This window comes from Uloborus diversus, chromosome 3 (genome assembly GCF_026930045.1).
Source record: "Uloborus diversus isolate 005 chromosome 3, Udiv.v.3.1, whole genome shotgun sequence".
Taxonomy (NCBI): domain Eukaryota; kingdom Metazoa; phylum Arthropoda; class Arachnida; order Araneae; family Uloboridae; genus Uloborus; species Uloborus diversus.
This window is the reverse complement of record NC_072733.1, coordinates 200792964-200816996: the sequence shown is the minus strand read 5'-3', so window position 1 is coordinate 200816996 and position 24033 is coordinate 200792964. Positions and strand designations below refer to the sequence as shown.

At 34.1% G+C, this 24033-nt stretch overlaps 1 protein-coding gene across 1 annotated transcript in view; it reads right to left on the bottom strand.

Annotated features, from left to right (window-relative positions):
• LOC129219127 (1-phosphatidylinositol 4,5-bisphosphate phosphodiesterase epsilon-1-like) overlaps positions 1 to 21344 on the bottom strand; it is a 79976-nt gene extending 58632 nt beyond the window's left edge. Inside the window, 10 exon segments of the mRNA XM_054853447.1 lie at positions 7250 to 7354; positions 9138 to 9260; positions 10659 to 10870; positions 11822 to 12063; positions 13645 to 13817; positions 13925 to 14074; positions 16014 to 16719; positions 18039 to 18223; positions 20986 to 21238; positions 21307 to 21344. Of these exon segments, the coding sequence (XP_054709422.1) occupies positions 7250 to 7354; positions 9138 to 9260; positions 10659 to 10870; positions 11822 to 12063; positions 13645 to 13817; positions 13925 to 14074; positions 16014 to 16719; positions 18039 to 18223; positions 20986 to 21238; positions 21307 to 21329 (2172 nt within the window). The 5' untranslated portion in view covers positions 21330 to 21344.
• Between the last annotated feature and the right edge of the window lie 2689 nt (positions 21345 to 24033).

The following is a 24033-nucleotide window of genomic DNA, read 5'->3' as shown; positions in this document are numbered from 1 at the left end:
TGTACTACTGACTATATGTACTGATGCTACCATTGGAGTTTTAGTACAAATCAACCTAGGCGGATTTAAGGGGCTGCCAGGGGGTGCGCCGCACCCCCAAAATTTTTGGTTGGGTTTTGAAAAAAATTAGTTTAGTATATTTCACTCAGAAACGCAGTTGGGGGAAAATTCATAGCTGCTCTACCAGTAAATTTACTTGAATCCAGTGTATCACCACACATCGCTAGTGCAAGAAACACATAACTGTGCTCATATTAAGAATGAAAGCAATTTTATCCATTTGAAAAAAAAAAAAATAAATACTTTCATGCAAATAAAGAAACTTCTCAAACAATTTATTGTTCAGAGCTGTGTTATTGTATAGAATAATTGCATGTTCTGTAATTGGGTATTTATTCGTATATCAATACCAATTCTTCTATTTTGAAACAACAATGGCTAATAAAGTAAAAAAAAACATGGCTATTACAAGAAACTTTATGAATAAAATCTACACCGAAATCAACCGAAAATCAACATTTTTAAGGTACATTTTCAAAATTTTTTGAAGGAGTACTCCCGGACATTTTGCTGCAGTGGTGCATCCAGGGGAGAGGGGGCACAAGACTGGTGACTCTCCTCACAAAATGCTGAGTAGATGTTTTAAAAAAAATATTCTTTATTGTTGAAGAGAAGAAAAGATCTTATTTTGGGAAAACGAAGTTATTTTACGAAAAAAAAAAGAATGCTCGGAAAAAGTCTTAATTTCCTTCAAAAGGAAATATTGACCTTTAAATTTTCCAACAGCTTCAGATTATTGGCGGCGAATTGTGTGCCTCCTCGCACAATCTTCTTTGTTTCATATCTCCCCCCTCCATTGTTTTCATTTTTTCTATTTCGTTTTTTCTATTAGTCCTCAAAATTTTTCTTCTCCAAAGCCCTTTCTCCAGCCAAAGTTATTACAGAGTACCTCGAATTTCGTTTCTTGGGCTTCACTTTCGCAAAATTTCCAAGGAAGATCTTCAAATCACCTAAATACATCGAAAATCGTTTAAAATTGCGGTTTTGAAGCTTCAGTTTTGAAAAACTGCAGGGTCCCTAACGTTACCAAATATGATCTTAAGCTCATGTGTTTAAGACCTTAATTTTGGAAAATATTCGAACAAGGGCCTCCGACCCCCTTTCTCTAATATAATTAAAGAGTTAATATTTTGGTTTTGAAAACTACTATTTCGAAATATTTAAGTGGGAGAATCCTTTTTTTTAATACCATGGAGTATTGCAGAAGAACTTCATTTTTAGGACTTCAATTTCGAAAATTTTCCAGGGGAGAGCTCCAGAACACCCCGTCCGGTAACAGCATCAAAAATTGTCCTCCGTAGTATTTTTGGAACTTCAATTATGAAAATTTAAAGAGGCAGCGTGGGGGAGGGGGGTACGTATTTCTATCTGCTTTTCAAAAAATCGATTGGAGACAGTCTATGAGTCTCATTCCTAACCCAAACTATAAATATGGACTATAATCATTTATAAGACTAAAATGTCTGAAAATAGCCTTGAAGCCACACGTACCTTTCTTGCCCCTAAAATATCACCAAGAACTGTAAAACTGCGTTTTCAAAACTACTATTTCAAACTTTTTCTGGGGCGTGAATCCCATCCCAAACCAGTAGCTGGATTCACCCATTGCTTCTAATATCGACTTTCGTTTAAGGCTTTTTCTGCAGTTTGAAATGTTAAAAATTGCACATCCCCAAATCTTACTAAATATGGTTTACATCGCGTTTTTAAGACTTAAAAGTGTGTCCCGTCCTAAAATTATTTTCTGATTTCGCCACTGCCTTGTTATTCCGGGAATACCACCCCCCTCCCCAGATCCCTGTTACTATTGCATCCTCAATCCGCCTAATGCAAATCCGCCTATGCAAATCAATTTCAATTTTTAGTTTGATATACACTAAACGTAACTACGAATTTTTCATAAACGAAAGTTTCGGTTTTGAAAAATAAATAGCGTATTTTAATATTAGTTGCGCACAGTTATACTCTCTTTGCAAAAGCTACAATTTGATAAAGCAGCCTCTAATATTCCTGTCAAAGCAAAATATCTATTATTAACCTATGTGTGTTCTCCAGTTTTATAAGTCTTCTTTAACGAGAACGATGATTATTTTAAATTTTAGTATGACAAAAAAATATTCTGTATGAAGTGGATACATAAAGAGTTTCGCCTTTATGATTGGCAAAAGCACAAATAAAAGGGAAAAAGCCGCAAAATTTTAGCAAAAAGATCATATTTTATTCAAAATAGGTTGCTTTTAATTTATAGATTTAACAAAATGGACAGCAAAGAAAAGGGCCCCGATGAAGAAATATAAAATACACCAACCTGGGTAGATACCATCACCGAATCAGATTAAAAAATCTTTAACTATTATCAAAACCTGTGACTAGAAAGTCAATGTTAAATTTTAACTTAAAGTGCCAAATCCCTTCAGCAAATCTCGAAATTATTAATGTAAAACTGAAATTCCATCTTGAACCACACAAAATTGGGAATCATGCTTCCACGCTTTTTAATTACTCCCAGCCCATTTAAAAATATTTTCCCACCTTTCGTTTATGATTACATAAATTTATATTTTCAAGTAATTTTTGCTTAGGACCGAAGAGCGAAAACGGTGGTTAATTGAATGCAATGTTACGCACGTGAATTGAAATTCTTATGATTAATATTATGTTGTACTACTTCATACGACCGGTCTGTGCGTACAACAAATGCATTAATTCTTATTTGTACGATGAAGTAATGAATTTTTATTTAATTAAAACACTATTTTTAATTGCTCAGTGTTTTAGCGTGTGGATACCAAATATAGTTATGATTCAAGTTTTTTTTTGAAGCCCTGTTCATTATTATGTCTTGGTGTTGAATGATATCGCCATGCCACTTTGAGCACCTCCCCCCCTTTCGCAATTTAACTGATTATCTCTTCATTTGTAAATTTTCCTTCATTTTTATTTCTATCTCTAAGGAACTTTCTTCATGAAGAGTGTCTTTACTCCATCAGCATGCAAGAGAGATTGTTTAAACGGAATATGCATTTAATTATAACACATACTAAAGACTACCCATACACGGAAAATAATGTAAATACTATATGAACCTCTATTTGAATAACAGCTACACTTCAAATACAATTCACGAGCTCGCAGCAGCTTTTGTTATTATGTCCCAAATCTCAAGTTTAGGCAATTTTCTCCATCCCACACCGAATCTCTTTCAAACTGAACAAAACAGCATTCACATTAAGCACTATTGTATACTGCTCAAAGCCACGCAATTTGCATGTGCGTACCAAAAACCGTTGTTGCTAAACCCCAAAGATTTAAATTAATTTCATATATTTCAAACAATATTGAAAATACATTAAAAAAAATAATATTTCAAAATTTAGTACCCCCGTTACACATTAGCAAACCAAACCTTGATAACAACTCCCAAACATTAGGAATAACACCGATATTTATTAAAGTCAGAACAAACAACGTAAGTAGAAGCACAAATTTGGTGCTTCTACTTACGTTGTTTGTTCTGACTTTACTATTCAACACAAAGGTATTTATTTATCTTACCGATATTTATTGTTTCGGAGGCAACTAATTAATTCGCATTAGTCGCATTTCTGCTTCACTAATGTTCAGCATGACCAGATTTTAAAGAATAAACATGACTACAGAAAAAGCAGTACTCAAAATGCTACTAATAAATTGACTGAGCAATGAATCCGTCAACTTTTCCCCTCCCTTTCTGATTCATACGCAAGCCGTTCAAATGAAGTCACATTCACTAAATCACCAACTAGCACCAAGTGCCAGACAATCATTTATCACTTGTGACAAAATCTTCATTAAATAAAACGAGTTGTCTATGATATTTAGCTTTGTACTCAATTTTCCTTCTTTCCCATTTTTGTCATAGAATCCCGGATCTCTTATTTTTATTAGGGCGTGGGAGTCCAAGCACCGTAATTGAAAGTATGCTATACCACCAGCTGGGAAGAGTGGATGAAATTTGGAGAGAAAATATTATTTAATCGATAATCTTCTGCCATTGCATAGAATAGTCAAGTGTTAACGCCCGTCATCTAATTTTAGGATTTATTGTTTTTTGATTGTGGTTTTATTATGTTTTGGGCTTTATTATTCATGCGTTAGATATGCGCGTTTTGTGGCAGTGTTTTTGAACTAACGCATCAATACAAAACGGTGTTTGAGGTCACAGAAAACAAGTTTATGTCATATAAACCATTATTTATTGCACTTAATGTTAACTCAGTGCACGAAAACTGAAAAGGAAAGACAAGGACGCAATATTGGAGGTTAAAACATTTTTTAAAGTCGTTATTCAAAAAATGATAACTACTTTTGCTCGTCTCCAAATGTGCCACTTAGTAATATGAATCGGTGAAGTCGTAAACTTGACAACAGCTCATAAATCAAACGCATGTTCTGTTTTAGTTCAAACACAGCATTATTGAATAAGAAATCAATAAATACCTGTATGCAGAAGTAAATGGACATCAACAACGTTTTAATGCACAAAATTAGCAGATTACTGCATACACGTGCTTCGGGGTTTCAAAGAACCCTTTTTTCAATGCAAAATAGTGAGCATTTGGATGTAAAGACATCCAGTACAAGCGAGTTGGATGTTTGCTTTTACCAAATATCTTTACATCCAAAAGTTAATTATTTCGCATTGAAAAAGGGGTTTCCAGCAACTCCGAAAAACGGGTATGTAGTAATCTGATAATTTTGTGCTTTAAAACGTTTTTGATTCTCATTTACTTAAGGGGAGTCAGTATCCCCTATACCGTCAGTGTTAATTTGCACAGGTTCAAGTACCTTTTTCTGAAAATCTATTAAAGATACCATTATGAAATTTTTATGTACTTTAAATAGACTCTTTTCTCTATACTGAAGTCAAATTTTACAAAAAGAAAGCTTAGGTTTTTTTTTATTTTTAATTCTAATGTGTATGTCACTGTATTTTTTTTTTTGTCAAAAAATGCCATTTTGCAACACGAATATAAAAAAAAATATTTTTCGATTATGAGAAAAAATTTACTTTAGCATATGCAATTAGATGTACGGAATAGGTGGTAGAAATTTCAAAGCCTAACACGATTTAGTTTCTGAGAAAAAGAAACATTTAGTTTTAAAAATATCATTTCGAGATATTGCAATTTAAAGGGGAAAATCATACCTTATCAAAATAGGTTTAAATTTTTTAAAGCTTATTTTAACTTATTTGTAATATGAACACGATCAAGATGTTTGTATCATTACAAAGGTGTTTAAATGGAGTTTCAAAACATATATAAAAATCAAAAAATCGAATTTTTGAAAGTATTTCGGATACTGACTCCCCTTAACATTATTTAATGCCTTAAAAAATCTGCGCTGGACATTTAGAGTACCTTAAACGTTTTTTTACCTACGCTCTTTTTTCGCATGGAAAACTAAATAAGCTCAGAAAATTCGCTTGCAAAAAGGTGATAACTACGCTAATACAGAGAAACTTTTGATAAGCTTGAAATAAAATTGAGAGAGAAATTCATTAAGAGTCAATTTAACATGTCATGACTAAAATTGTTAATCTAAACGTTAAAAACCAACACTATTAGAAACAAGTGTTTCATTGAGGCAATATTTTAATATGAAATAAATAAATACTTTTGTGCGGGAAAGAAAATGGCAATCAACAACGTTTTGAAGCACAAAATTAGCAGATTACTGCAGACACATGTGTTTGCAGTAATCTTCTTTTATTTATTTACTAGCAGCACTGCCCGGCTTTGCACGGTCTGCTTCGAAAATAAAAGTTATGTCGAGTGACGCATGATGAACAATCAGGCTTTAATTAGAGAAAAAAAAAGTACTGTAACAGTGGCGTAGCTAGACCCGACTTTCGGGGGGGGGGGTTACTTCTTTTATATATATATATATATATATATATATATATATATATATATATATATATATATATAATCGCTTGGAAAATTTTTCCTTTTCTTTTTTTTTCTTTCTCTTCTCTCTTCTTTTCTCATTTTTTTTTGAGACTAACGTTTCAGGGGGGGGTTTTGTCCCCAAAACCCCCCCCCCTTAGCTACGCCCCTGTACTGTAAAATTTCCCGTCAAAATAATCATTCTTAAAGAAATAAAACAGCAAATAAAAAAATCCCGAAAAAATTAAACACAACCCTCCATAAATACAACTAAAATCTTTGATTTTCTTCTGCTGGCAGAACAAAAAATAAATAAAAAAATAAATAAAGACGATAAATCGCCAAATCATAATCAAAGGGGGTTGCTCTTTTGATTATGATTTGCCTCCTACGACAACCCCCCTACGTTCCTTCTCGGGTGCCCAAGTACCTTCCTGCCAAGTTTGGTCCAGATCCGACGAAAACTGGATTTGTATGGGGAACATACAAATACACACACATATACTGCCGTGTGCAGGAAAACGGCAGTATCTGCAGAAATAAGTTTTCGAGATATTTGAAGAAATATGTGGTGTATTCAATATAAACAATAGGAAAACGGTCGAATAAAACTTTTTTTTTCGTCCCTTTTTTTCATAGGAAACCAAATAAGCGAGCTGCTACAATAAAGATAATGTACAATAGATGACAAAAACGCAAAAAAAAAAAAAAAAAAAGGAAAAATGAAAAATTTGCAGTTACCTCCTTTTACCTACACACGGCAGTATACGTATACACATATATATTCTCTGTTTTATTTACATAGATTTTTTCATAGTTTAGTTATTGTGTTCTACATTTGAACTGAATCCCAATTGTTTGGAAAAAAAATATTCCAATGAAAAAAAATCTCCCTTATATTTGATTGAATCTATTCAAAGAATTTCTGTTGTAATGAACTAATAAGTGAAAGTAGCTTTCTTGGTTAATTTGTCAACAGAATTTTCTGCTCTCTAATTTTTTTGAATACAGGAATTATTCTCATCGGAATCATTAATGCATCTTTTCTTCTACAGCAAAGCTAGATTCAAAAAACAGTAATCTTTAAACTTACACCAACTAAGTTATGAGTTTTAATTTAGCTTCAGCCAATAACATTGATTTTCATTTTTAAAAGGTAAGCACGTAAGTAAATTGAGTATTTGATTTTACTTCTGTGCACAAATTTGTTTTAGAAGTAAGTGGTTAAGGTAAAGAGAAAAAAAAATCGTTTTACAAACCTGACTGTACAGTTCAACAGAAGATTCTCCTTTTAACTGATGACCAGTAAGATAGGTGTTGTGAGATGATGCGATGTAGTAATAGGACATAGGATGATCCATCTCCTTCAAAATTATATTAAAATCAAATTAGATACACTGTTAAAAAGTCAGGAATATTTTACGGTAAATATTACAGTAAAATGGAGTGTTTACAGTACAGAATTTTTTTTTAAATAAATTTAATTAGAAAAAGATAGCGATTGCAGGGCTAATCGTACAACATGTGACTTATGCAACGAAGCATATAATTCTCCATTTTTACTCTTCCGCTAGCCCCTATTGGTATAAGTGTTATAGAACTGGTTTGCGAATAAAAGAACCCCGGTTTAGTTCTTTTTTCAGCGCAACAAGCCACGGCGTTCTGTTATTTAAACAAAAACAAAACAAAAAAGAAAAAAAAAATTAATTTGAATTTTGACATCTTGAACTCAAATTATGTTTTTCGCAATCACGAGTGTGTGTATGTAGGCATGTGTATTTGTGTGTGTGTGGGGGGGGGTTGTGTGTACGGGGTATGTGTGTTTGTGTGTGTGCTGGCATAAGTGTGGGGGGGTATATGTGTGTGTGGGGGGTATGTGCATGTGTGTGTCGGCGTATGTGTTTGTGTCTGTGTGCAGGCAGGAATGTGTGGGTAGTTGTGTGTATGTGTGTGTATGTATGCGTATGTGTATGTCAGCATATGTGTTTGTGTCTGTGTGCAGGCATGAATGTGTGGGTAGTTGTGTGCATGTGTGTGTATGTATGCATGTGTGTTTGTGTATGTATGTGTTTGTGTGTGTATGTGTTTGTGTGTGTAGGTGTACGTGTGTGTAGGTGTATGTGTGTGTATGTATGCATGTGTGTTTGTGTATGTATGTGTTTGTGTGTGTATGTGTTTGTGTGTGTAGGTGTACGTGTGTGTAGGTGTATGTGTGTGTAGTTGTATGTGTGTAGGTGTATGTGTTTGTGTGTGTGTGTATGTGTGTGTAGTTGTGTATGTATGCGCGTGTGTGTGGGACATGGATGCAACCTGGAGACGGCTTTCGCTATAGGAGCAGCATCGCGAGGAGCCCGCCTGTCCACGGTGATGGTGCAGAGGGTGGTGGTGGGAAAAATGATAGGACATCAAAAACAGTCAAATGAAAGCAATAAGCAATCGTGATTGCTCAAAAAAGCGTTTTATTTATTTATTTTTTTGTTTTTTAACAGGGTGAAATGATTTTACTATTAAGTAGTTAAATTTTAGAAAAGAGGCCTTTATACTTTCTGCGGGATGAGTTTAGAAAAAATTAAACCGAAGAAAAAATGCGAAATAAAGTTTATTTTTTTTCAAAAATTCATAAAAAATACAAAAATTGCTGTATTCTATACGCAAAAACTATTTTTTCATCCGACTTAAAATTAAATTTCTTACATTTTAATACGCAAGATATTTTTGTGGTGCAATTGGTTCAGGGTCTGTGGGGTAGAAAGTAACAAAAACTGCTAAAAATCATATAAAACATTGAATAAATTTTTTTCTAATTAAAATATCAATGCAAATTATAGCCTATAGCTTTCCTCAATAAATGGACTATTTAACCGAGAAATACTTTTTCAATTTGAAAAAGTAATTCTTGAGATTATCGCGTTCAACCAAACAAACTCTTCAGCCTTATATTATTAGTATAGATAGCATAAAAATTTATACTTTGCTTCCGCGTTTTCTTTGAAAATTTCCCTTAGAGGAGAACGGAATTGTTTTATCTTCTGCTAGTAATATAAAAACCTAGAACCCCGAATGGTGCCCTCAATTTCCAAAGCTCCGCTTACGCTGGTGATTTTACTAGTTTTTGTGAAAATATACAATAAATTATAATAATCTTACTTCTGTCTTTGGCTTAACGGTCTCTGGAACAAAAGCATAATTTTCTTTATCCATTAAGAATCTTGCAAAACCCTCGAAAGACAAGCTACACTTATTCCGAAGCTCCGAGTCCGGCTCGTGACGCTAAAAGAAAAAGTAAATCATTAACAAATATTGGGAACAAAGTAATTGAAGGACTAATATTACATCTTGTATTGATACAACAGCGTCGAGTCACACAAACTCAAATTTCGTTATTATGATAAAGAAACCAAAAACGTTACGGAATTAGAAAAAAAAAAAGAGGTATTAACCTACCGTCACTCTCTTTGGTCGAAAAGCGGGGGAAAATTACATTTTAATTCAATTTTCTCGGGGAATAGTGCTATCCATATTGACCGTACATCTTATCTTTAAATTTAATGGCAGAGGTATTGCTTCCGTTATATAAGTTAACTCAAATGGTTCAGATGCACGACGAACTCAAATGGTCAACCTTATCTGAAAAATCGAATATATAAACTGTTTTAAAAATAGAGATCTTACATGAGTAGTTAAAACATGAAGGGACTTTGAGAGATCATATATAGTCTGTTCGACGCAATAAAACCTTAAATTAAAGCCCATTTGAGAATCTGAGAGAGTGGAATGACTACTTTTTGCATCTTCTAGTGGTAGTGAGATGCATTTTAGTCAGCATAATTTTAGGGATTGTTTTCAGAAATGTGTTTTAGATACCATTATAAAGTGTGCATCACAATTTGGAAGGCTTTTAAAACAGACATAATACTAATACAATAACAACGTAGACTTTGCTTGAGGAAGAAACATTAGAATTTTCGTTCACAAATGCTCGATATGTGGAGTTTTCAAGATACGGCAGATATCAAGTCTAAATCTTGTTTCACTAGCTGTAATATGTCACGATCAATGGTCGTTCATTTTCCAAGAAAAAAAATGGCAATCCCCCCCTTTATCTGACAGGAGCTCAGCATTTTCTTAATAACGAGCTTCTTCGAAGTTGAATTGGATGAGGTTTGGACGACTTATCGTCTTTTTCCGTGACCACCGCGTTCTCCGGACCTTACTCTATGGTAGTTTCTTTATGGTGTTGCACCGAAGATCGTATGTTCATGCCTCCGCAGATATTTAATTTATAGGATTCACACCGAAAGATCACAACCGCATTTGCTACCATTGATTGTGCCATGTTACAGCGAATGTAAGAAGAATTAGGTTTTAGACGTGGTATCTGCCGCATCACAGAAGGTGCACATATTGAACATTTGAGAAACAGAACTCGTAATGTTTCTTTCTCTAGCAAAGTCAACGCTATTGCTGTATTTGTAATATGTTTGTTTCAATTAGCCATCCAAACCCCGGAGGGTATTGTGACACACCCTGTATATGACACATGTGGTGACAGCTTACGTTATTAGTAACCGATTACATTTACTGTGACTTGATGCATTATGCAGTCAAGTCACAGTAAATGTAGATATGAGTCTACATCTATGTTCATTTAAAAATAGCATTTCTTACCAAAACAAGTGCAGCTATTTCATCATACGTTTTATGTTCACCCTGGTGCTCAAGCAGAAAACGTTGAAAATCTTCTTTCCCCAAAACTAAAGTTTTGGAAGTATCAACTCCTGCACAGTTAGATACAATACTGGCAGTTGCTATTGCATCACATATTCGCTTGTGTTGAGTGCCCTCTTGAAAGTCGAGGGGAGTGTTCCGCGTCAACAGACCTGTAGAAGGATTCAAGTTTAACAGAATGAAGGTCTATGGTTCCACAAATACTTTTTATAGAAATTTAAAATAATGGAGAAGGGAAATTGAGTTAGTGAATGCATGAATTTTATGCTTAATCGTAATTTAGATTATGAGGTGACATCATTATTAATCTATACTGACGGTATCACTAAATGAATTTCCGTTTAAACTGTAACATCTGACTCAATACTTGAATGCAATGCTGTAGTTGGAGGGGAACACCATTTTCTAAAAAATCTGGCTTATTGTTCAAAAATAAAATGCGACTTGAATGTAAAATGGTTTCAAATCACCTTCTCCTTAAAAAATAAATGTCTGCTTTTTTGATTGAAAGCTGGCAGAAGTAATCTAGGGGGACTTTTCTTGACCTAATAAAAATTCGTCAACCATGACCCCTATTAAAAAAATATGTGTTTTTCCGAATATTTCTTGACCGCTACAGCACTGCTTGAATGATTCGATTAAAAGCAAAAACCACATTCAAATAGATTCCTGTAATTCAATTATGGTACCGTCATTAAATGATACAACTTACACTTCTCCAAACTGTTTTAATGCATTACATTTACATAACTTTATATAAGCGAAGCAGGGCTCCATGAAACTTGTGAACCTTTGTTACAATGTTAAAATTTCTCCGCGAAAATGCAGGAGATTCCTGGGATACACTTATTGGGACACTGGTGTAAAATTACCTATACTAACAAACACCTATATAGTCATTTTGGGATTCAAGCAAGAGAAAATCAATTGCATTTCAGCGCTCTATCAGTTCTCTGAACTAAATTGAATTTGCTGCTGTCTACGAGCAATTTTTTTCCGTTGCAAGGTAGCAGAGCTAATTTTTGCTTTTAATAAACTATTTTTTTTGCAAGTTGGGCAGATTGATCAGAGAGCGTGTAAAAAGATAAACAAGATATTCTTACCTAACATTTTCTTGGAAGAAGACAGAGACTGATACGAAGAGGATTCATGGTCTACAGAATGACTATCACTGTACGCTTTAGTTGATACTGCAACCTGTTCAAACAGGGAGCGAATATCTTTTCTAGTGCGAACTATAAAAGATCGGAAAAGCTCTGTAAATTGGATGAAATCCAGTTGGCTAGAATGAGTAATGGCAGGGCAGAAAACTAATGGCGGGGAATCTCCAGCGTGGCTTTTTTCTCTGAAAGATACCAAAACATATGGACCAAATTAGTTGAATATGGTTACATGAAATATCGAACACCTTTTACTTACAAGAAGTAATAAAAAACGGTAAACAAAATAAATTTTAAAATTTAAATAAAATTTTTAACATTGAATTGAAATAAACATACTTGAAAAAGACAAATGAGGTTGTGAGAAGCAAAGGGATGTAAGTGTCAAAATTAGAAAAAAAAATAAGCTAACCAGTACAAATGGTAGGTGAACCTCTCATCTAGTTAGGGCAAGGGATAGTACTAGTGGCCCTGGTAGATGCTGTTATACAGCGTGATTTAGAAAAACGTTTCAATGAAAGCCTACCTAGGACCGCAACTTTAAACGCGTTTCACTCAAAACTTGAAAATATCCACTTACATCCTTTGCTTCTCACTGCCTCAAACAGTCTTTAACGAAAGAAAGTATATATTTTCGCTTGACTTTGTTCTTAAAAAAAAAAACCTTCACGTTGCTCCTAAACGAGTGTGGGCTACGGAAAATAAAAATTTTCCCGATAATTTTTTATGATTTTTTTTACCAGCAAAATGACGACTTCTAGCTAGATCAAGTCCACGAGACAGTTGCAAAAAGCAAACGTAATGAAAATTCTGTCATATGTTCAGAAGCTTCCCCGAGAAAAAACATGAAATGCACACACTTACTCAAGTATAGTGATGACGTATTTCTGATTACGATGATGAGATAAAACCTGAGTAACAAGCATACGTTTGTTTGGAAACAAAATACAAATCTCAAGAGGACCTCTCACTCGGTTACATTAAGTTGATATATCTTGAAAAAACCATCCTAGATACCCTTGCTGGAAAAATGAAGGATGCTTTAAAGCTTGACCACGGAGAGATGGGCGGATGATATTGTAGAGGAAACGTCATTTGTATCATTTGTAAAAGGTAGAATCAGCCAGAAAGCGCAGAGTAGTAAGAGGCGCTTTCTAGCTGATCCTACCTATTACAAAATTTAACAACCTATTACAAATGATGTTTCGACTGCAAGGTCATCAGCCATCTCTCCGTGGTCAAGCTTTAAAAGCTTTTTCATCTAAACGAAGAAAAAAAAAAAGTAACGTAAATTATACCAGTACTCGTAAGGCTTCTTCTCTGAGGTTTATGCCATGCTTAACTTATGACCTGCCTATATTAGAAAAAACCAGATGGTATATTTTTGCTGATAAAAATTGTTATCGAGTCTTGAATTGCTGTCAATTTGATTAGAAGTTTGAAATATTAGTTTTTGGATAAAAATGAATGGTTACTGTAAATTGAAAAAAAGTACTATTTTTATCACAACGTTTTTTAAATGGACTTCGAGTCCTTTCAAGACACGAGAGAGCAGTTTAAGTTAAAATATGAGCTTTAATATGCAGATATTTACGCATTCGAGGCTAAGTTGCTCATTTTAAATGCTAATTGCATTTACAGAAATTCGCCTAAAGATTGTTTTTGCACTTCAGTGACATTGATTTCTCTTAAATCTACAGCTATCCCTATTAACTCATGCATTAATTTCCAGAATGCCATAAACCATACTGCTTAAATTCATATACCTATGACTGGAACTGAAAGATGTGCTAGGAAGATTGGGGTGCGGTACATCTGAGTCATCTGACACATCACTTGCTTTCATATGAGCACGTTTTGACTTCACAGATGGACTCTGTTTGGAATATTCACAGATAATATCTGAAGTTAAGCTCGTTTGAGATTTTGGGCTACAATCCTGAAAAAGCAATTGCAAATATTAGCTTCGATATTCTTGAAAGGTCAGAGAAAAGAAAAGATTAACATTTTTATTTGGATAGAATGATGTGCAAGAATTTCTTTTACCCGAATTGCAGCTAGAGAAGTTTGAGATTTCTTTTTCCTTAGCTTCCCAGTGTTCACGCCTAAGCTAGCTACTCTTTTGAATCCTGAAACATCCACTGAGGACGATGAGCCACCTAGAGAACCAAGTGTCCATTTTCGTCCACCAAAAACCTAGTTTAAAAATGTAAAGCATTTTAAACTATAGAAAAACAGTCATCAGCGTCACTTAATAGAAATAATCATGCACTTCGTAGAAAACGAATTAAGAGAACAAGCAAGCTTTTAGATTTTCTTCATTTAGCTCAAGTAAATTAGAGTATCATAATATATATGTTTTATAGCAAGGGTGTTTTTTTAGAGGCAGAGAAATTGAAAGGAAAATAAAACACAAAAAATGTGTTGACTTTGTTTCATTTGAAAGATAACTTTATGGCATTAATATTTGAATATGATGTCAGACATGTGGCCATGGCGGCTGACGTGCGCACGGCGTAACTTGGAGGTCCAGTTTTCAAACTTTTTGCAGTAGGTCTGGCTGAATGTAGGCAATGTTGGTGCTGTGTTGTTTCTAGTTTATAAGAATAGGCAACGGACCGGAGGAAATATCCCCAGAGGAAAAAATAATCCAAAGGCATCAAATGGGAAAATGCGTCTTATCAGCTGGTGGAATAATTGGTCCAGATATCTTCAGAAATGATGAAGGTCAGAACGTTACATTCAATGGTGAGCGGTACCGAGATATGATTTCTAACTTTCTCGCGTCTGGATTGCAAGTAATAAATCTTGCAGACATGTGGTTTTAGTAGGACCGTGCCACATCCTACACAACACAAGAGACAATTAATTTACTGAAAGTAACATTTGACGAAGGATTACTATCCTGAATTAAATCTTTTAACTGGCTCAGCTTGTTCTTCCGATTTGAAATCTTTGGATTATTTCTTCAGAGGGCATGCGAGGTTCCTTGCCTGTCCTGAAAAACCTGGAACAATGCAGCACTTGGAAGCCTACATCCAGCACATCGTTGCCGACATTCAGCCAAATCAATTGCGAAAAGTATGCGAAAACTGAACCTCCAGGTTACGTATCGCGTTGGCCACATGCCCGACATCATATGCAAACTTTAATGCCATAAAGTTAATGTTTCATTTAAAGCATATTGCATGAATATTAAAGACATTTTCTTGTGTTTTATTTCCATTTCAAGCTCTCTGCCTGAGAAGAATACACCTTTTACTTCAATTGAATAATGAAAAAGTGGTACAAATGAAAGTTTGGCAGCAGTTAATAGGTTACCAAAGTTTACATTTTGCGATATAACTTTTTGAAACAGATTAGCTGTTTTCGGTACCACATACAGATGGGGCTGAAAAAATTGTCAAATAACGATTGTACACTAAAGATTATTTATAAAACTATTAATATTTTAGTTTTCATTGGAAATGTAACTCAAGGGAACATTTTACGTAAGGAAGAGCAAAAAATGGTGGAATAAATAAATAACAGTGTTAACTAACAATGAGTTCGCAATGCTTTAAAACGGATGGAAAGAGGCTAAACGAGTTAGATTTCTTTTTCGGAGATTTCAACAGCTGCTATCAATACTAAACTCATTTAAAATATAGTCTTACTTAGATGTTATTAAAATTATTTCTACAGGTATTAGACTATAACACTGGTTACATATAGTTAGTGCTATAAAATGTATCTTAAAGTAAAAATATTTGCCAAAAAACCCAATAATATTTCTTTTCACCAGAAAGTATAAACACTGTATATACAAAATAAATCCAATGATTTTATTAAAAAGTTTCCTAATAGCCAAGATAGGGGCAGCTTCATTAATAAACGTAGTTCGAATTTTTGTTGCAGTAAGATTCCTGTAAAACGATTATCCACCTTTCCCCAATAATTTTCGAAACTACATAATTCTACCACATTCTTCTTTTAGTTTTTTAAACCATTGATGTAACTCTTAAGCGTTTCACGTTTTATTTTTAAATTTAATAGTTATCATGCAATGAGTCAAGCATAAGAAGCGCACTAAGCATGCTGAAAAAGGAACTAAAAAGCACACAACTAATTTTTCGTTACTCTTTTTAAAACTTACTTTAATTGCATCAGCTGGTGTGGGACCAACACATATCAGCTCCTCGAAGTACAAATTCAGATATTTTTCTTTCAGCCAGCTGATTCTGCGATCACACAAAGCTTTTTGCTTCTTCAGAGATTCTACTACAAATTCCAATCCTTTGTACCAGTACTGGATTATTACGGAAGGACCAAAAAACTCTAAACTTCTGTTATCGGATAGACTGTTCCCGTATAAAAGCCGAAGGCAGCACCTTTCAATATCATCTGGCATTCCATGACGCCTAGCTGCAGTTATTGTATCACAGGAGGTTACGTTCACTTCTTTAGCACTAAATAATTCTAAGAATCCTTCTTCTAAGCCATTATGTGAAATGTCAGTATTTTCATATCTCAAAAGAAAGCCAGTAGATATGTATTCAAACACGCTAGTATTCAAATTAAAGTCTGGAGAACCTGCTCCTTTTAGTGTCGTCAGAGGCGGTTTGGACCAAGTCAACGTACCATTGTTTCTTTCCAGCTTCAAGTATACTAAAGCAGAACGTGATCCATCTTCGTCCATGTGAATGATAGACGATCCGTGGTGAAGAAATTGAAGAATTTGGAAACATTCACATTTTGGACTGATAGGGAAATAACTCACAAATGGATCGTTTGGTTCAATTTGGAATTCATACAGACATTCTTCTTCACCGTTATTTTCTTTGGATGACACACGCTTTTGCCTATTTAAAAGTTCAAGTGATTAGTGATTAATTTTTATATACGCATTAAAATGCACAAATTGTTTTCAAAAGAACCGAATTAACCAGAAGTAAAATAAGTGGTGACAGAAGACTACATTGATATATCATGTCTTAATGTCATTATCAGTTAAAATTGAAAATTTTTTTTATAAGGAAAGAAGAAAACTAAAATTGCGTTTAATTGAATATTTATGTAAAATAGCTAAGAGGGTATTGCTATCTACTTGACAGGTAAAAGTCATTAAACAAGTAGTCATATTGAAATTCAGTGTGTAGCAAGATATTAATAGTGTTACTTTCAATTTTAGAATGTAATAAGTTCATTTAATTCAGTTTCTAATCTTACATTTTCGAGCAGCTTCTTAATTTTTCCTCACTATCCTTGTGATGCGAGTACAAAATGTAAGTAACATTTTAAAGCATCACCTTTCCGTAAAAAATTCTTTTTTTTTTAATGGGAGGGCATAAGGATTGGCTTTATTTATCCAAGAGAGAATGGGCACCTCCGTTAATGAGTAGTATGTGTGTTGATCCACACAAATATAAACGTAAAAAACGATAGAGAAAAAAAACTTCAATTAAAAAGAATATTTGAAATTAATTAAATAAAAGATTGAACTCTGTAAAAGGACTGCCTAATGGCTAAGGTCGAAATTTAGCTACACAAGGTGATTCTATTTTTTTTTCTTTGCAAATTAAGAGGGGTAATAGTACATATCCATTCCGAGAGGCAGAGAAGAGGATAGTGGAAACAGAACCTGCGAAATGAAGGAATAGAAGTAATCGCCTCTGACGTCATTTTGTAACTGCCTACATAGCATACCTAATAAGACTATTAAGAATTTCTTGCATGAAAGTTTCCACTGAGAAGAAACTTGCTGCAAAATCAACAGGACACCGGGATTCGACGAGAAAGTGTGGCAGTCGTTCCTTCGCCAGTGTCACTCGTGCAACGACACGCTTGGTCGGCATTTTGAGCACTTTCTGTGAGTTTTTCAACAATAACTCTGATCGTGAAACTTTTGACATCATTCATCCGCTTTTCCAGCACTTTTGGTCATTTCAGATTGGAATTTTTATGTTCCTTTTTTCTACCTCTCAGAATACAAAGCGAGTCAGTGATACATTGTCGTCATTTATAGCCTGGTTATGACTCTTCTTAATTTTGAAAAATAATTTAGAATCACCCTATATGGAAAAATAGGTTAATTAACAGACAAACTGTGAAATAAATTCTGAGGCGTAATTAGTTGCTCAGTGCGTATTATATATATAAAACCAACTCGACTAGAACTCACCGGTCTTTTAACTCTGTTTCTGTGTCGCATCCATCCAATAATTGTTCCCGTACTTGAGCATGATTGTGGAAAGACTCGATGCCTTCCAGAACTCTGTGAGTTTTGCAAATCTTATCTATATTAATAAGCCCACCAACTCCAATTCTTGTAAAGAAATGATCTTCACCATGAAAATCAGAAATAAACTGCAAAGATAAAAATTGCACACCGTTATTGATTTGTTCAACTATTGATTTTATAGTTCTATTTTCATTTTCCGGTTTTAAGAACATATTGAAACTATTCCTTAAAATGAACTATATCGAATTTTTTCGAATTAATAATTCCGCATACGCATATTTAATTTCATTTTTTATTGATGTTGTTTTATCACAAGGAAAGTGAACTTTTATTATACAAGGGCAAAACAAAAAGTCTTTGCGCCTATATTTTTTATAGCCAAACTATGGCTGGGAATACAAAACGAACATATATATTCCCAGCAGTTAAACGTTCCTTGAACCGCACCAGCCGTTTCTGCTTTTTTCTCCGATGAGCCGCGCTGCTATTAGTCATCGAAGATGGTGGTTGCTCTTCAGATGTCCACAGCCTATGAGCAGCGAAGAGTTACTTGTTTTCCATGGAGCAAGGGACAAATGCCCATAGCAATTCACAGTGAAATGCATTCCACGTACGGGGAGAAGTGTCTCTCTTTGAGGTGGACAACGTGGTTATCCTCCACAACAATGCAAAGCCACATGTGGCAGTCCTGACAGTCGCAAAGCTCCAGTAATTTCACTGGGAGAATCTGGGACACCCACCTTACAGTCCAGATCTTGCCCCAAGTGATTTTCACGTTTTCGGTCCACTGAAGAAGTTTCTGGCAGGACAGATTCACATGTGACGAAGAAGCCAAGATCGCGGTCCACAGGCACCACGACGATGGTTCCACAGGCAGCCGGAAGAATTCTACCACAAGGCGAAATCTAATCTAGTGCTGTGATGGGACAAATGTCTGAACCGGTGTGGTGACTATATGGATAAATAATGTAAGGTACGTAGTACACTAAGTATATTTGTAAATACCTGTATGTAACTGTTTTTGGCGAACATTAAATAGGCGCAAAAACTTTTTGATTTGCCCTCGCACTTAATTTTAGTAGGATATTAATATTTTTAGATACAAACAAGACTAATTATTTAAAACCAACATTAATGTGAAAATTGGGACTGAATGCAACACAGTTAATGATATAACTTTCTTTTGCAAGTTTTGAAATATCACTGATTTTTTGTCAAAGTAAATACTAAAATTCTTATGATGAATAAGAAAAATATTGGTTGAAAAAAAAATTTTGAAAAAAAAATAGAACCGACTTCAAAATTGCTCTAAAAAGTGAAAAATAATTTTATTCTTTAAACACCATCGATAATACTTTTAAACATAATTTTTGAAGTTGGCGCAAAAACGATCGATAAAATCATTCACAGCCATAACTCAACTACAAGTATAAATTTAACCACGTCCAGTTTCTTCACTACCACATGCATTACGCATTGATGACAGCATATTTGAGTAACGATATAAATGTTTCGTTCCTAAGTTTGGATGATTTTTTGATAAAAATGTGAACAAAGCATGGTTACAATGGATTTTACTTTTTGCTTTTGCGCCAACTTCAAAAATTATGTTTAAAAGTATTATCGATGGTGTTTAAAGAATAAAATTATTTTTCACTTTTTAGAGCAATTTTGAAGTCGGTTCTATTTTTTTTTCAAAATTTTTTTTATTTCATTCTTTTTAGTGTAAATGTAGATATTTCAGTAAAAGTAAGAAGTTACCTAGTAAGAAGTTCGGCTCTATATCACTGTATTGCTTTAGAAAAGCCTTTATTCAAAATTATCATTACAATTACTATTAATGTTACTGTTATATGGCACCAAACATTTATAACAATGAGTTTCATACTGTCGCGTAGATGAAGATAGCGAAGACAATGTGAAAGCCAAATGAAGCGAATACTCGTTAGTCTCAACTCGAGATCTTTATTCAGAACCACGAATGAACGTTACATCTCCTTATATACAACTTGAAAAAGTGCTGGAACTTTCCAGACTTGAAAAGATACAAAAATTAATAGAACATTCGAGAAAATACGGGAAACAGTACAAACGAAATTTTAGTAAAATTCACTTCGTCCTAGTCGGGAATTGAACCCGGGTTGCTCGTGTGGGAGACGAGAATTCTACCACTGAGCCACCGTTATCCACGGATGAAAAGAGCGAACTTCGCTACAATATGATTTTAATCATTTAATAGGGAAATTTACTGTTTTTTGCCCATAACGTTTTATCTAAAGAACAAATATGGTCAAACAAAGTAATGGGACCTAAGTTAAGCCATCCTCTATCCATTAAAAAAAGAATCATCAAAATCGGTTCACTAGGTGAGACGCTATGAGTGGACAAACAAAAAAAAAAAACATACATACGGTATGAACTGATAACCGCCTCCTTTTTGAAGTCGGTTAAAAAGTAGTTAAATATGATGAAAAGGGGCAAGTTTTATTTATTCTCAAAAACAACTGCTAATTTGACTGTAGCATAGAATTGAATTTTAAAATCCAGCACCTCTATGATCTGGCTAAAAGTTCTCGTTTAATTAGCGGCGTTTTGTTTTAAGCAGCTTTTGCAGCATAACATGAAGCCTACTTTTCAAACGTTACAGTTTCAAAGGAAAGTAGCAATGAGAAATGTATAATTAGTGCGCTGCGTCTTATTTTCTGAAACAACTATTATAAGCGTGAATAGTACTCATATGTGCCAGTTCTTGAAAGCACATTTATATGACAGAAACAAATTATACAACAAAAGAAGTAGATTAATGATGGACGACACTGAATTTTTAGCTAATTGGGAAGAAAATTGAATGTTTGTGGTTTAAAAACAACAAAACGTGATAACTAACCTCCAATCGTGTTTCATCGTCATTTGCTAAAACGACAAGACTTGGTATTCCCTTCAGAATAGATCGCATTTCTCGAAGAAAGGAGCCAAAAAAGGGAATAACTCTATTATAAGGAGATGACAGTGCCTTGTTAATTGCAGCTTGGTATTCAGTAGACAACTCAAGCGTCAGCAGTGCTCTAGAAAGCGTTTCTAAGGAACTGATGCCTTCCTTTTCAGTCAATGAAAGCCAAAACGGCTTCAGTTTCTCAGACCTAAAACAAAAGAAATTGCTTTCATTCTGCATGATCTTTCTGCCGCAGATCACTGAAGAGGAACTTACTTTAGTCCAGCCAAAATTTCCATCGCTGTATTGAAGTTGGATATATTCCAGCACGTTGTAGCTATCCTTAAAATGAATGACAGCACTGCTTTGCGATCTTCGTGGGTTGGTTGCGATACGATGATATGGGTCACCCAAGAGCTTACCTGCGTTGAAAGATTCCAGTTTCACATCCACCAATAGTAGAATAAACTTAAAGTTTACAACATAAAGCAATTTTATACCTTCTTACCTCAAGACATATTCTTCTTTCTAGATAAATTGAGCCACAATTATTAATGCTTAGATCATGCACTAACAGGGTTTTATCAAATTTTATGGAAGGCCTTCCTTGTATATGCAAATTAAATGATTATTAATTTGGAAAAAAAAATTACCTGACTTCAGCATAGAATACTTTCGTCAAAGAAGAATTGAAGGATGACTATTGAAGACATACGTTTACCATCAAAAGTCGAACTTTATACAAAATAATATATCAAAGCTTCTATACAAACCGTGCGCGGCCATTGTTTAGTTCTTGTTTGACGAAGGCATCTATGTGAAGCAAGCTTTTGAAGAGCTGTGAGCTGGATAGCGCCTAAGTTCGCGTTGAGAAAAAGAAAACGAAGTTTATATCAAGGAATTATAATTTGATATTACATGCAATGAATGAATTATTAGATACAGTAGGGGATAGTATGTTTCTAGTTTTCTCAAACATTCATAAGTAAGATTATTCAATAAGGGACTTCCATAGAAAGAGATAAAACCCTTTATTAGGTTTCTTTTTTTAAACGCGCTTGGTAAAAAGGCTGAATCTGTGGCTTCAGCATTTAAATTGTATTAGCTTCAATTGATGTCATCTGCCCCCAGTTCGGTTATGGCTATTCCAGAGTAACTATCTCTACATAAGGATAAAACTGCAGCTTTAAAGTGTCGTAATATGACTATGCCTGCCTTTGAACAGGCTTGGAGCGATAACATGTAACTGATTTTAAAGATTATTGCTTTTGGATGACCGATTTGGCCATTTCTAAGGATGGCGGAAACTAGAACTATCTTGAGAGTGCAAGAAAACGCCAAGTTTGAATTACTTTTCACTTAATTCATAGTCTATCTGTGAAATTGTGATACGATATGATCATCAGTTGTGGGTACAGGGGAGGTAAAGAAATTGCAGGGGAAATTGCACCCTTTCTCCGAGTCAAAGCAGTCTTTTACAGCAGAGTATTAAAAAATACTCGAGATATGTTTAAATTATTGGAAAGAAATACCTTAAGAGAAAAACAAAACCAGATGAAATAAAAATAATAAATTAAAAAAAAAAGCCGTTAGGGGAGAAATAAAAAGCGACGGATAGCAGATTGACTTTTTTTTCATTCTCAAAATCAGTGCCATATAAAAAGAAAATGTAAACAAAGAGAAATTCTAAGTTAAAATTTCCGTAGTCAATCGAATAGTTGGGGAAGTAAAAAGTATTTATCTATGGAAAACATAAAGGCTATAATTTTGTTGAAAAAGGCCTTTGATGTTCCCAAGGTAATTGTAACTGAACCAAACAGCGTTACTGTTCTCAAAGCTCAACAAAACTTGGGGGAAAAAAAAAAGACAAAAATATTAGCCTGAAGCGGATACCGCGGAGAACTTGTATTAGCATTCTGCACAGGGAAAAGATAAAAGTGATTAAAAGTAGCTTTTTGAATTTTTTGTATGTTCGTATGAAAAAAAAAAAAACATTTGATTTTAATTCAAATCATGAAATGAAGAAATTTGACACATCAGGCATTCCACTAAGTTTTACATTTTAACACAACTGTATTTTTCGCTTATAGGATCTAATGATCATAATTTTATGCATTAGATTTCAAAAAAAAAAAAAAAAAAAACTTATAAAAATGACCTACATTTCTTCATGAAAATAAAATATGCAAAATACCTCCTGAAATCGCTTTACAAGTTTCTTCACAGTATTTTCAGCTTTAGCATCTGGAGTCAAATGTAAAGTAACCTGACGAACGTAATGAATGGGTTGCACATTGTAGAAGAGGTCATATTCAACTTCTGTCAGTTTAAGGGCTACAGCTTCAGGGTACTGGAGAAGATTTTGCAAAGACTCTAATTCATCTCTGTAAATTGTGGCTCGGTCCAGACCTTGCTTCTGCACCAGAGTTTTACGAATCTCTAACACACGAGGAAAAAAAGAACAACAGTTGTCAAGATCTTACTTTCAAAATATGCAACATGTCTCTGCAAGACCTGTATTTTTGCAACCATTAGTCCTATATACATATTTCCATTGCTAAAACGGTCAAAATAAGATTCAGAATTGAGATAGTACAAGTTTGAAATGAAAAAATGAAGTAATAACGTACGAACACTGATTATTTATACGGTCTCTAAATCCTATACAAAAGGAAAAACTATCCATTGAAAAAAATACAAGTGCAAAATTGAAATATTTCCGACCAAAATTCAAGGCGGTAACCTTATTTTGAACTCGAAGGCAGAATTATCCGTGAACGTAATTGCAATTTTAAAAGAATGACATGTCATTTATTTTTTTCATTGCTATTGAAAGATAAATATAAATGTAATGCTATGATACATAAAAGCACATAAAACTATCTCGTGCTATTAAAAAAAAACATACTTTATGCACACATATAATCTTACACCTTTGTTATCTGTTATATTCCCCCCAAAAGATGTAAACGAGCCTTAGTATGGTATGAGTCACAAAACGCA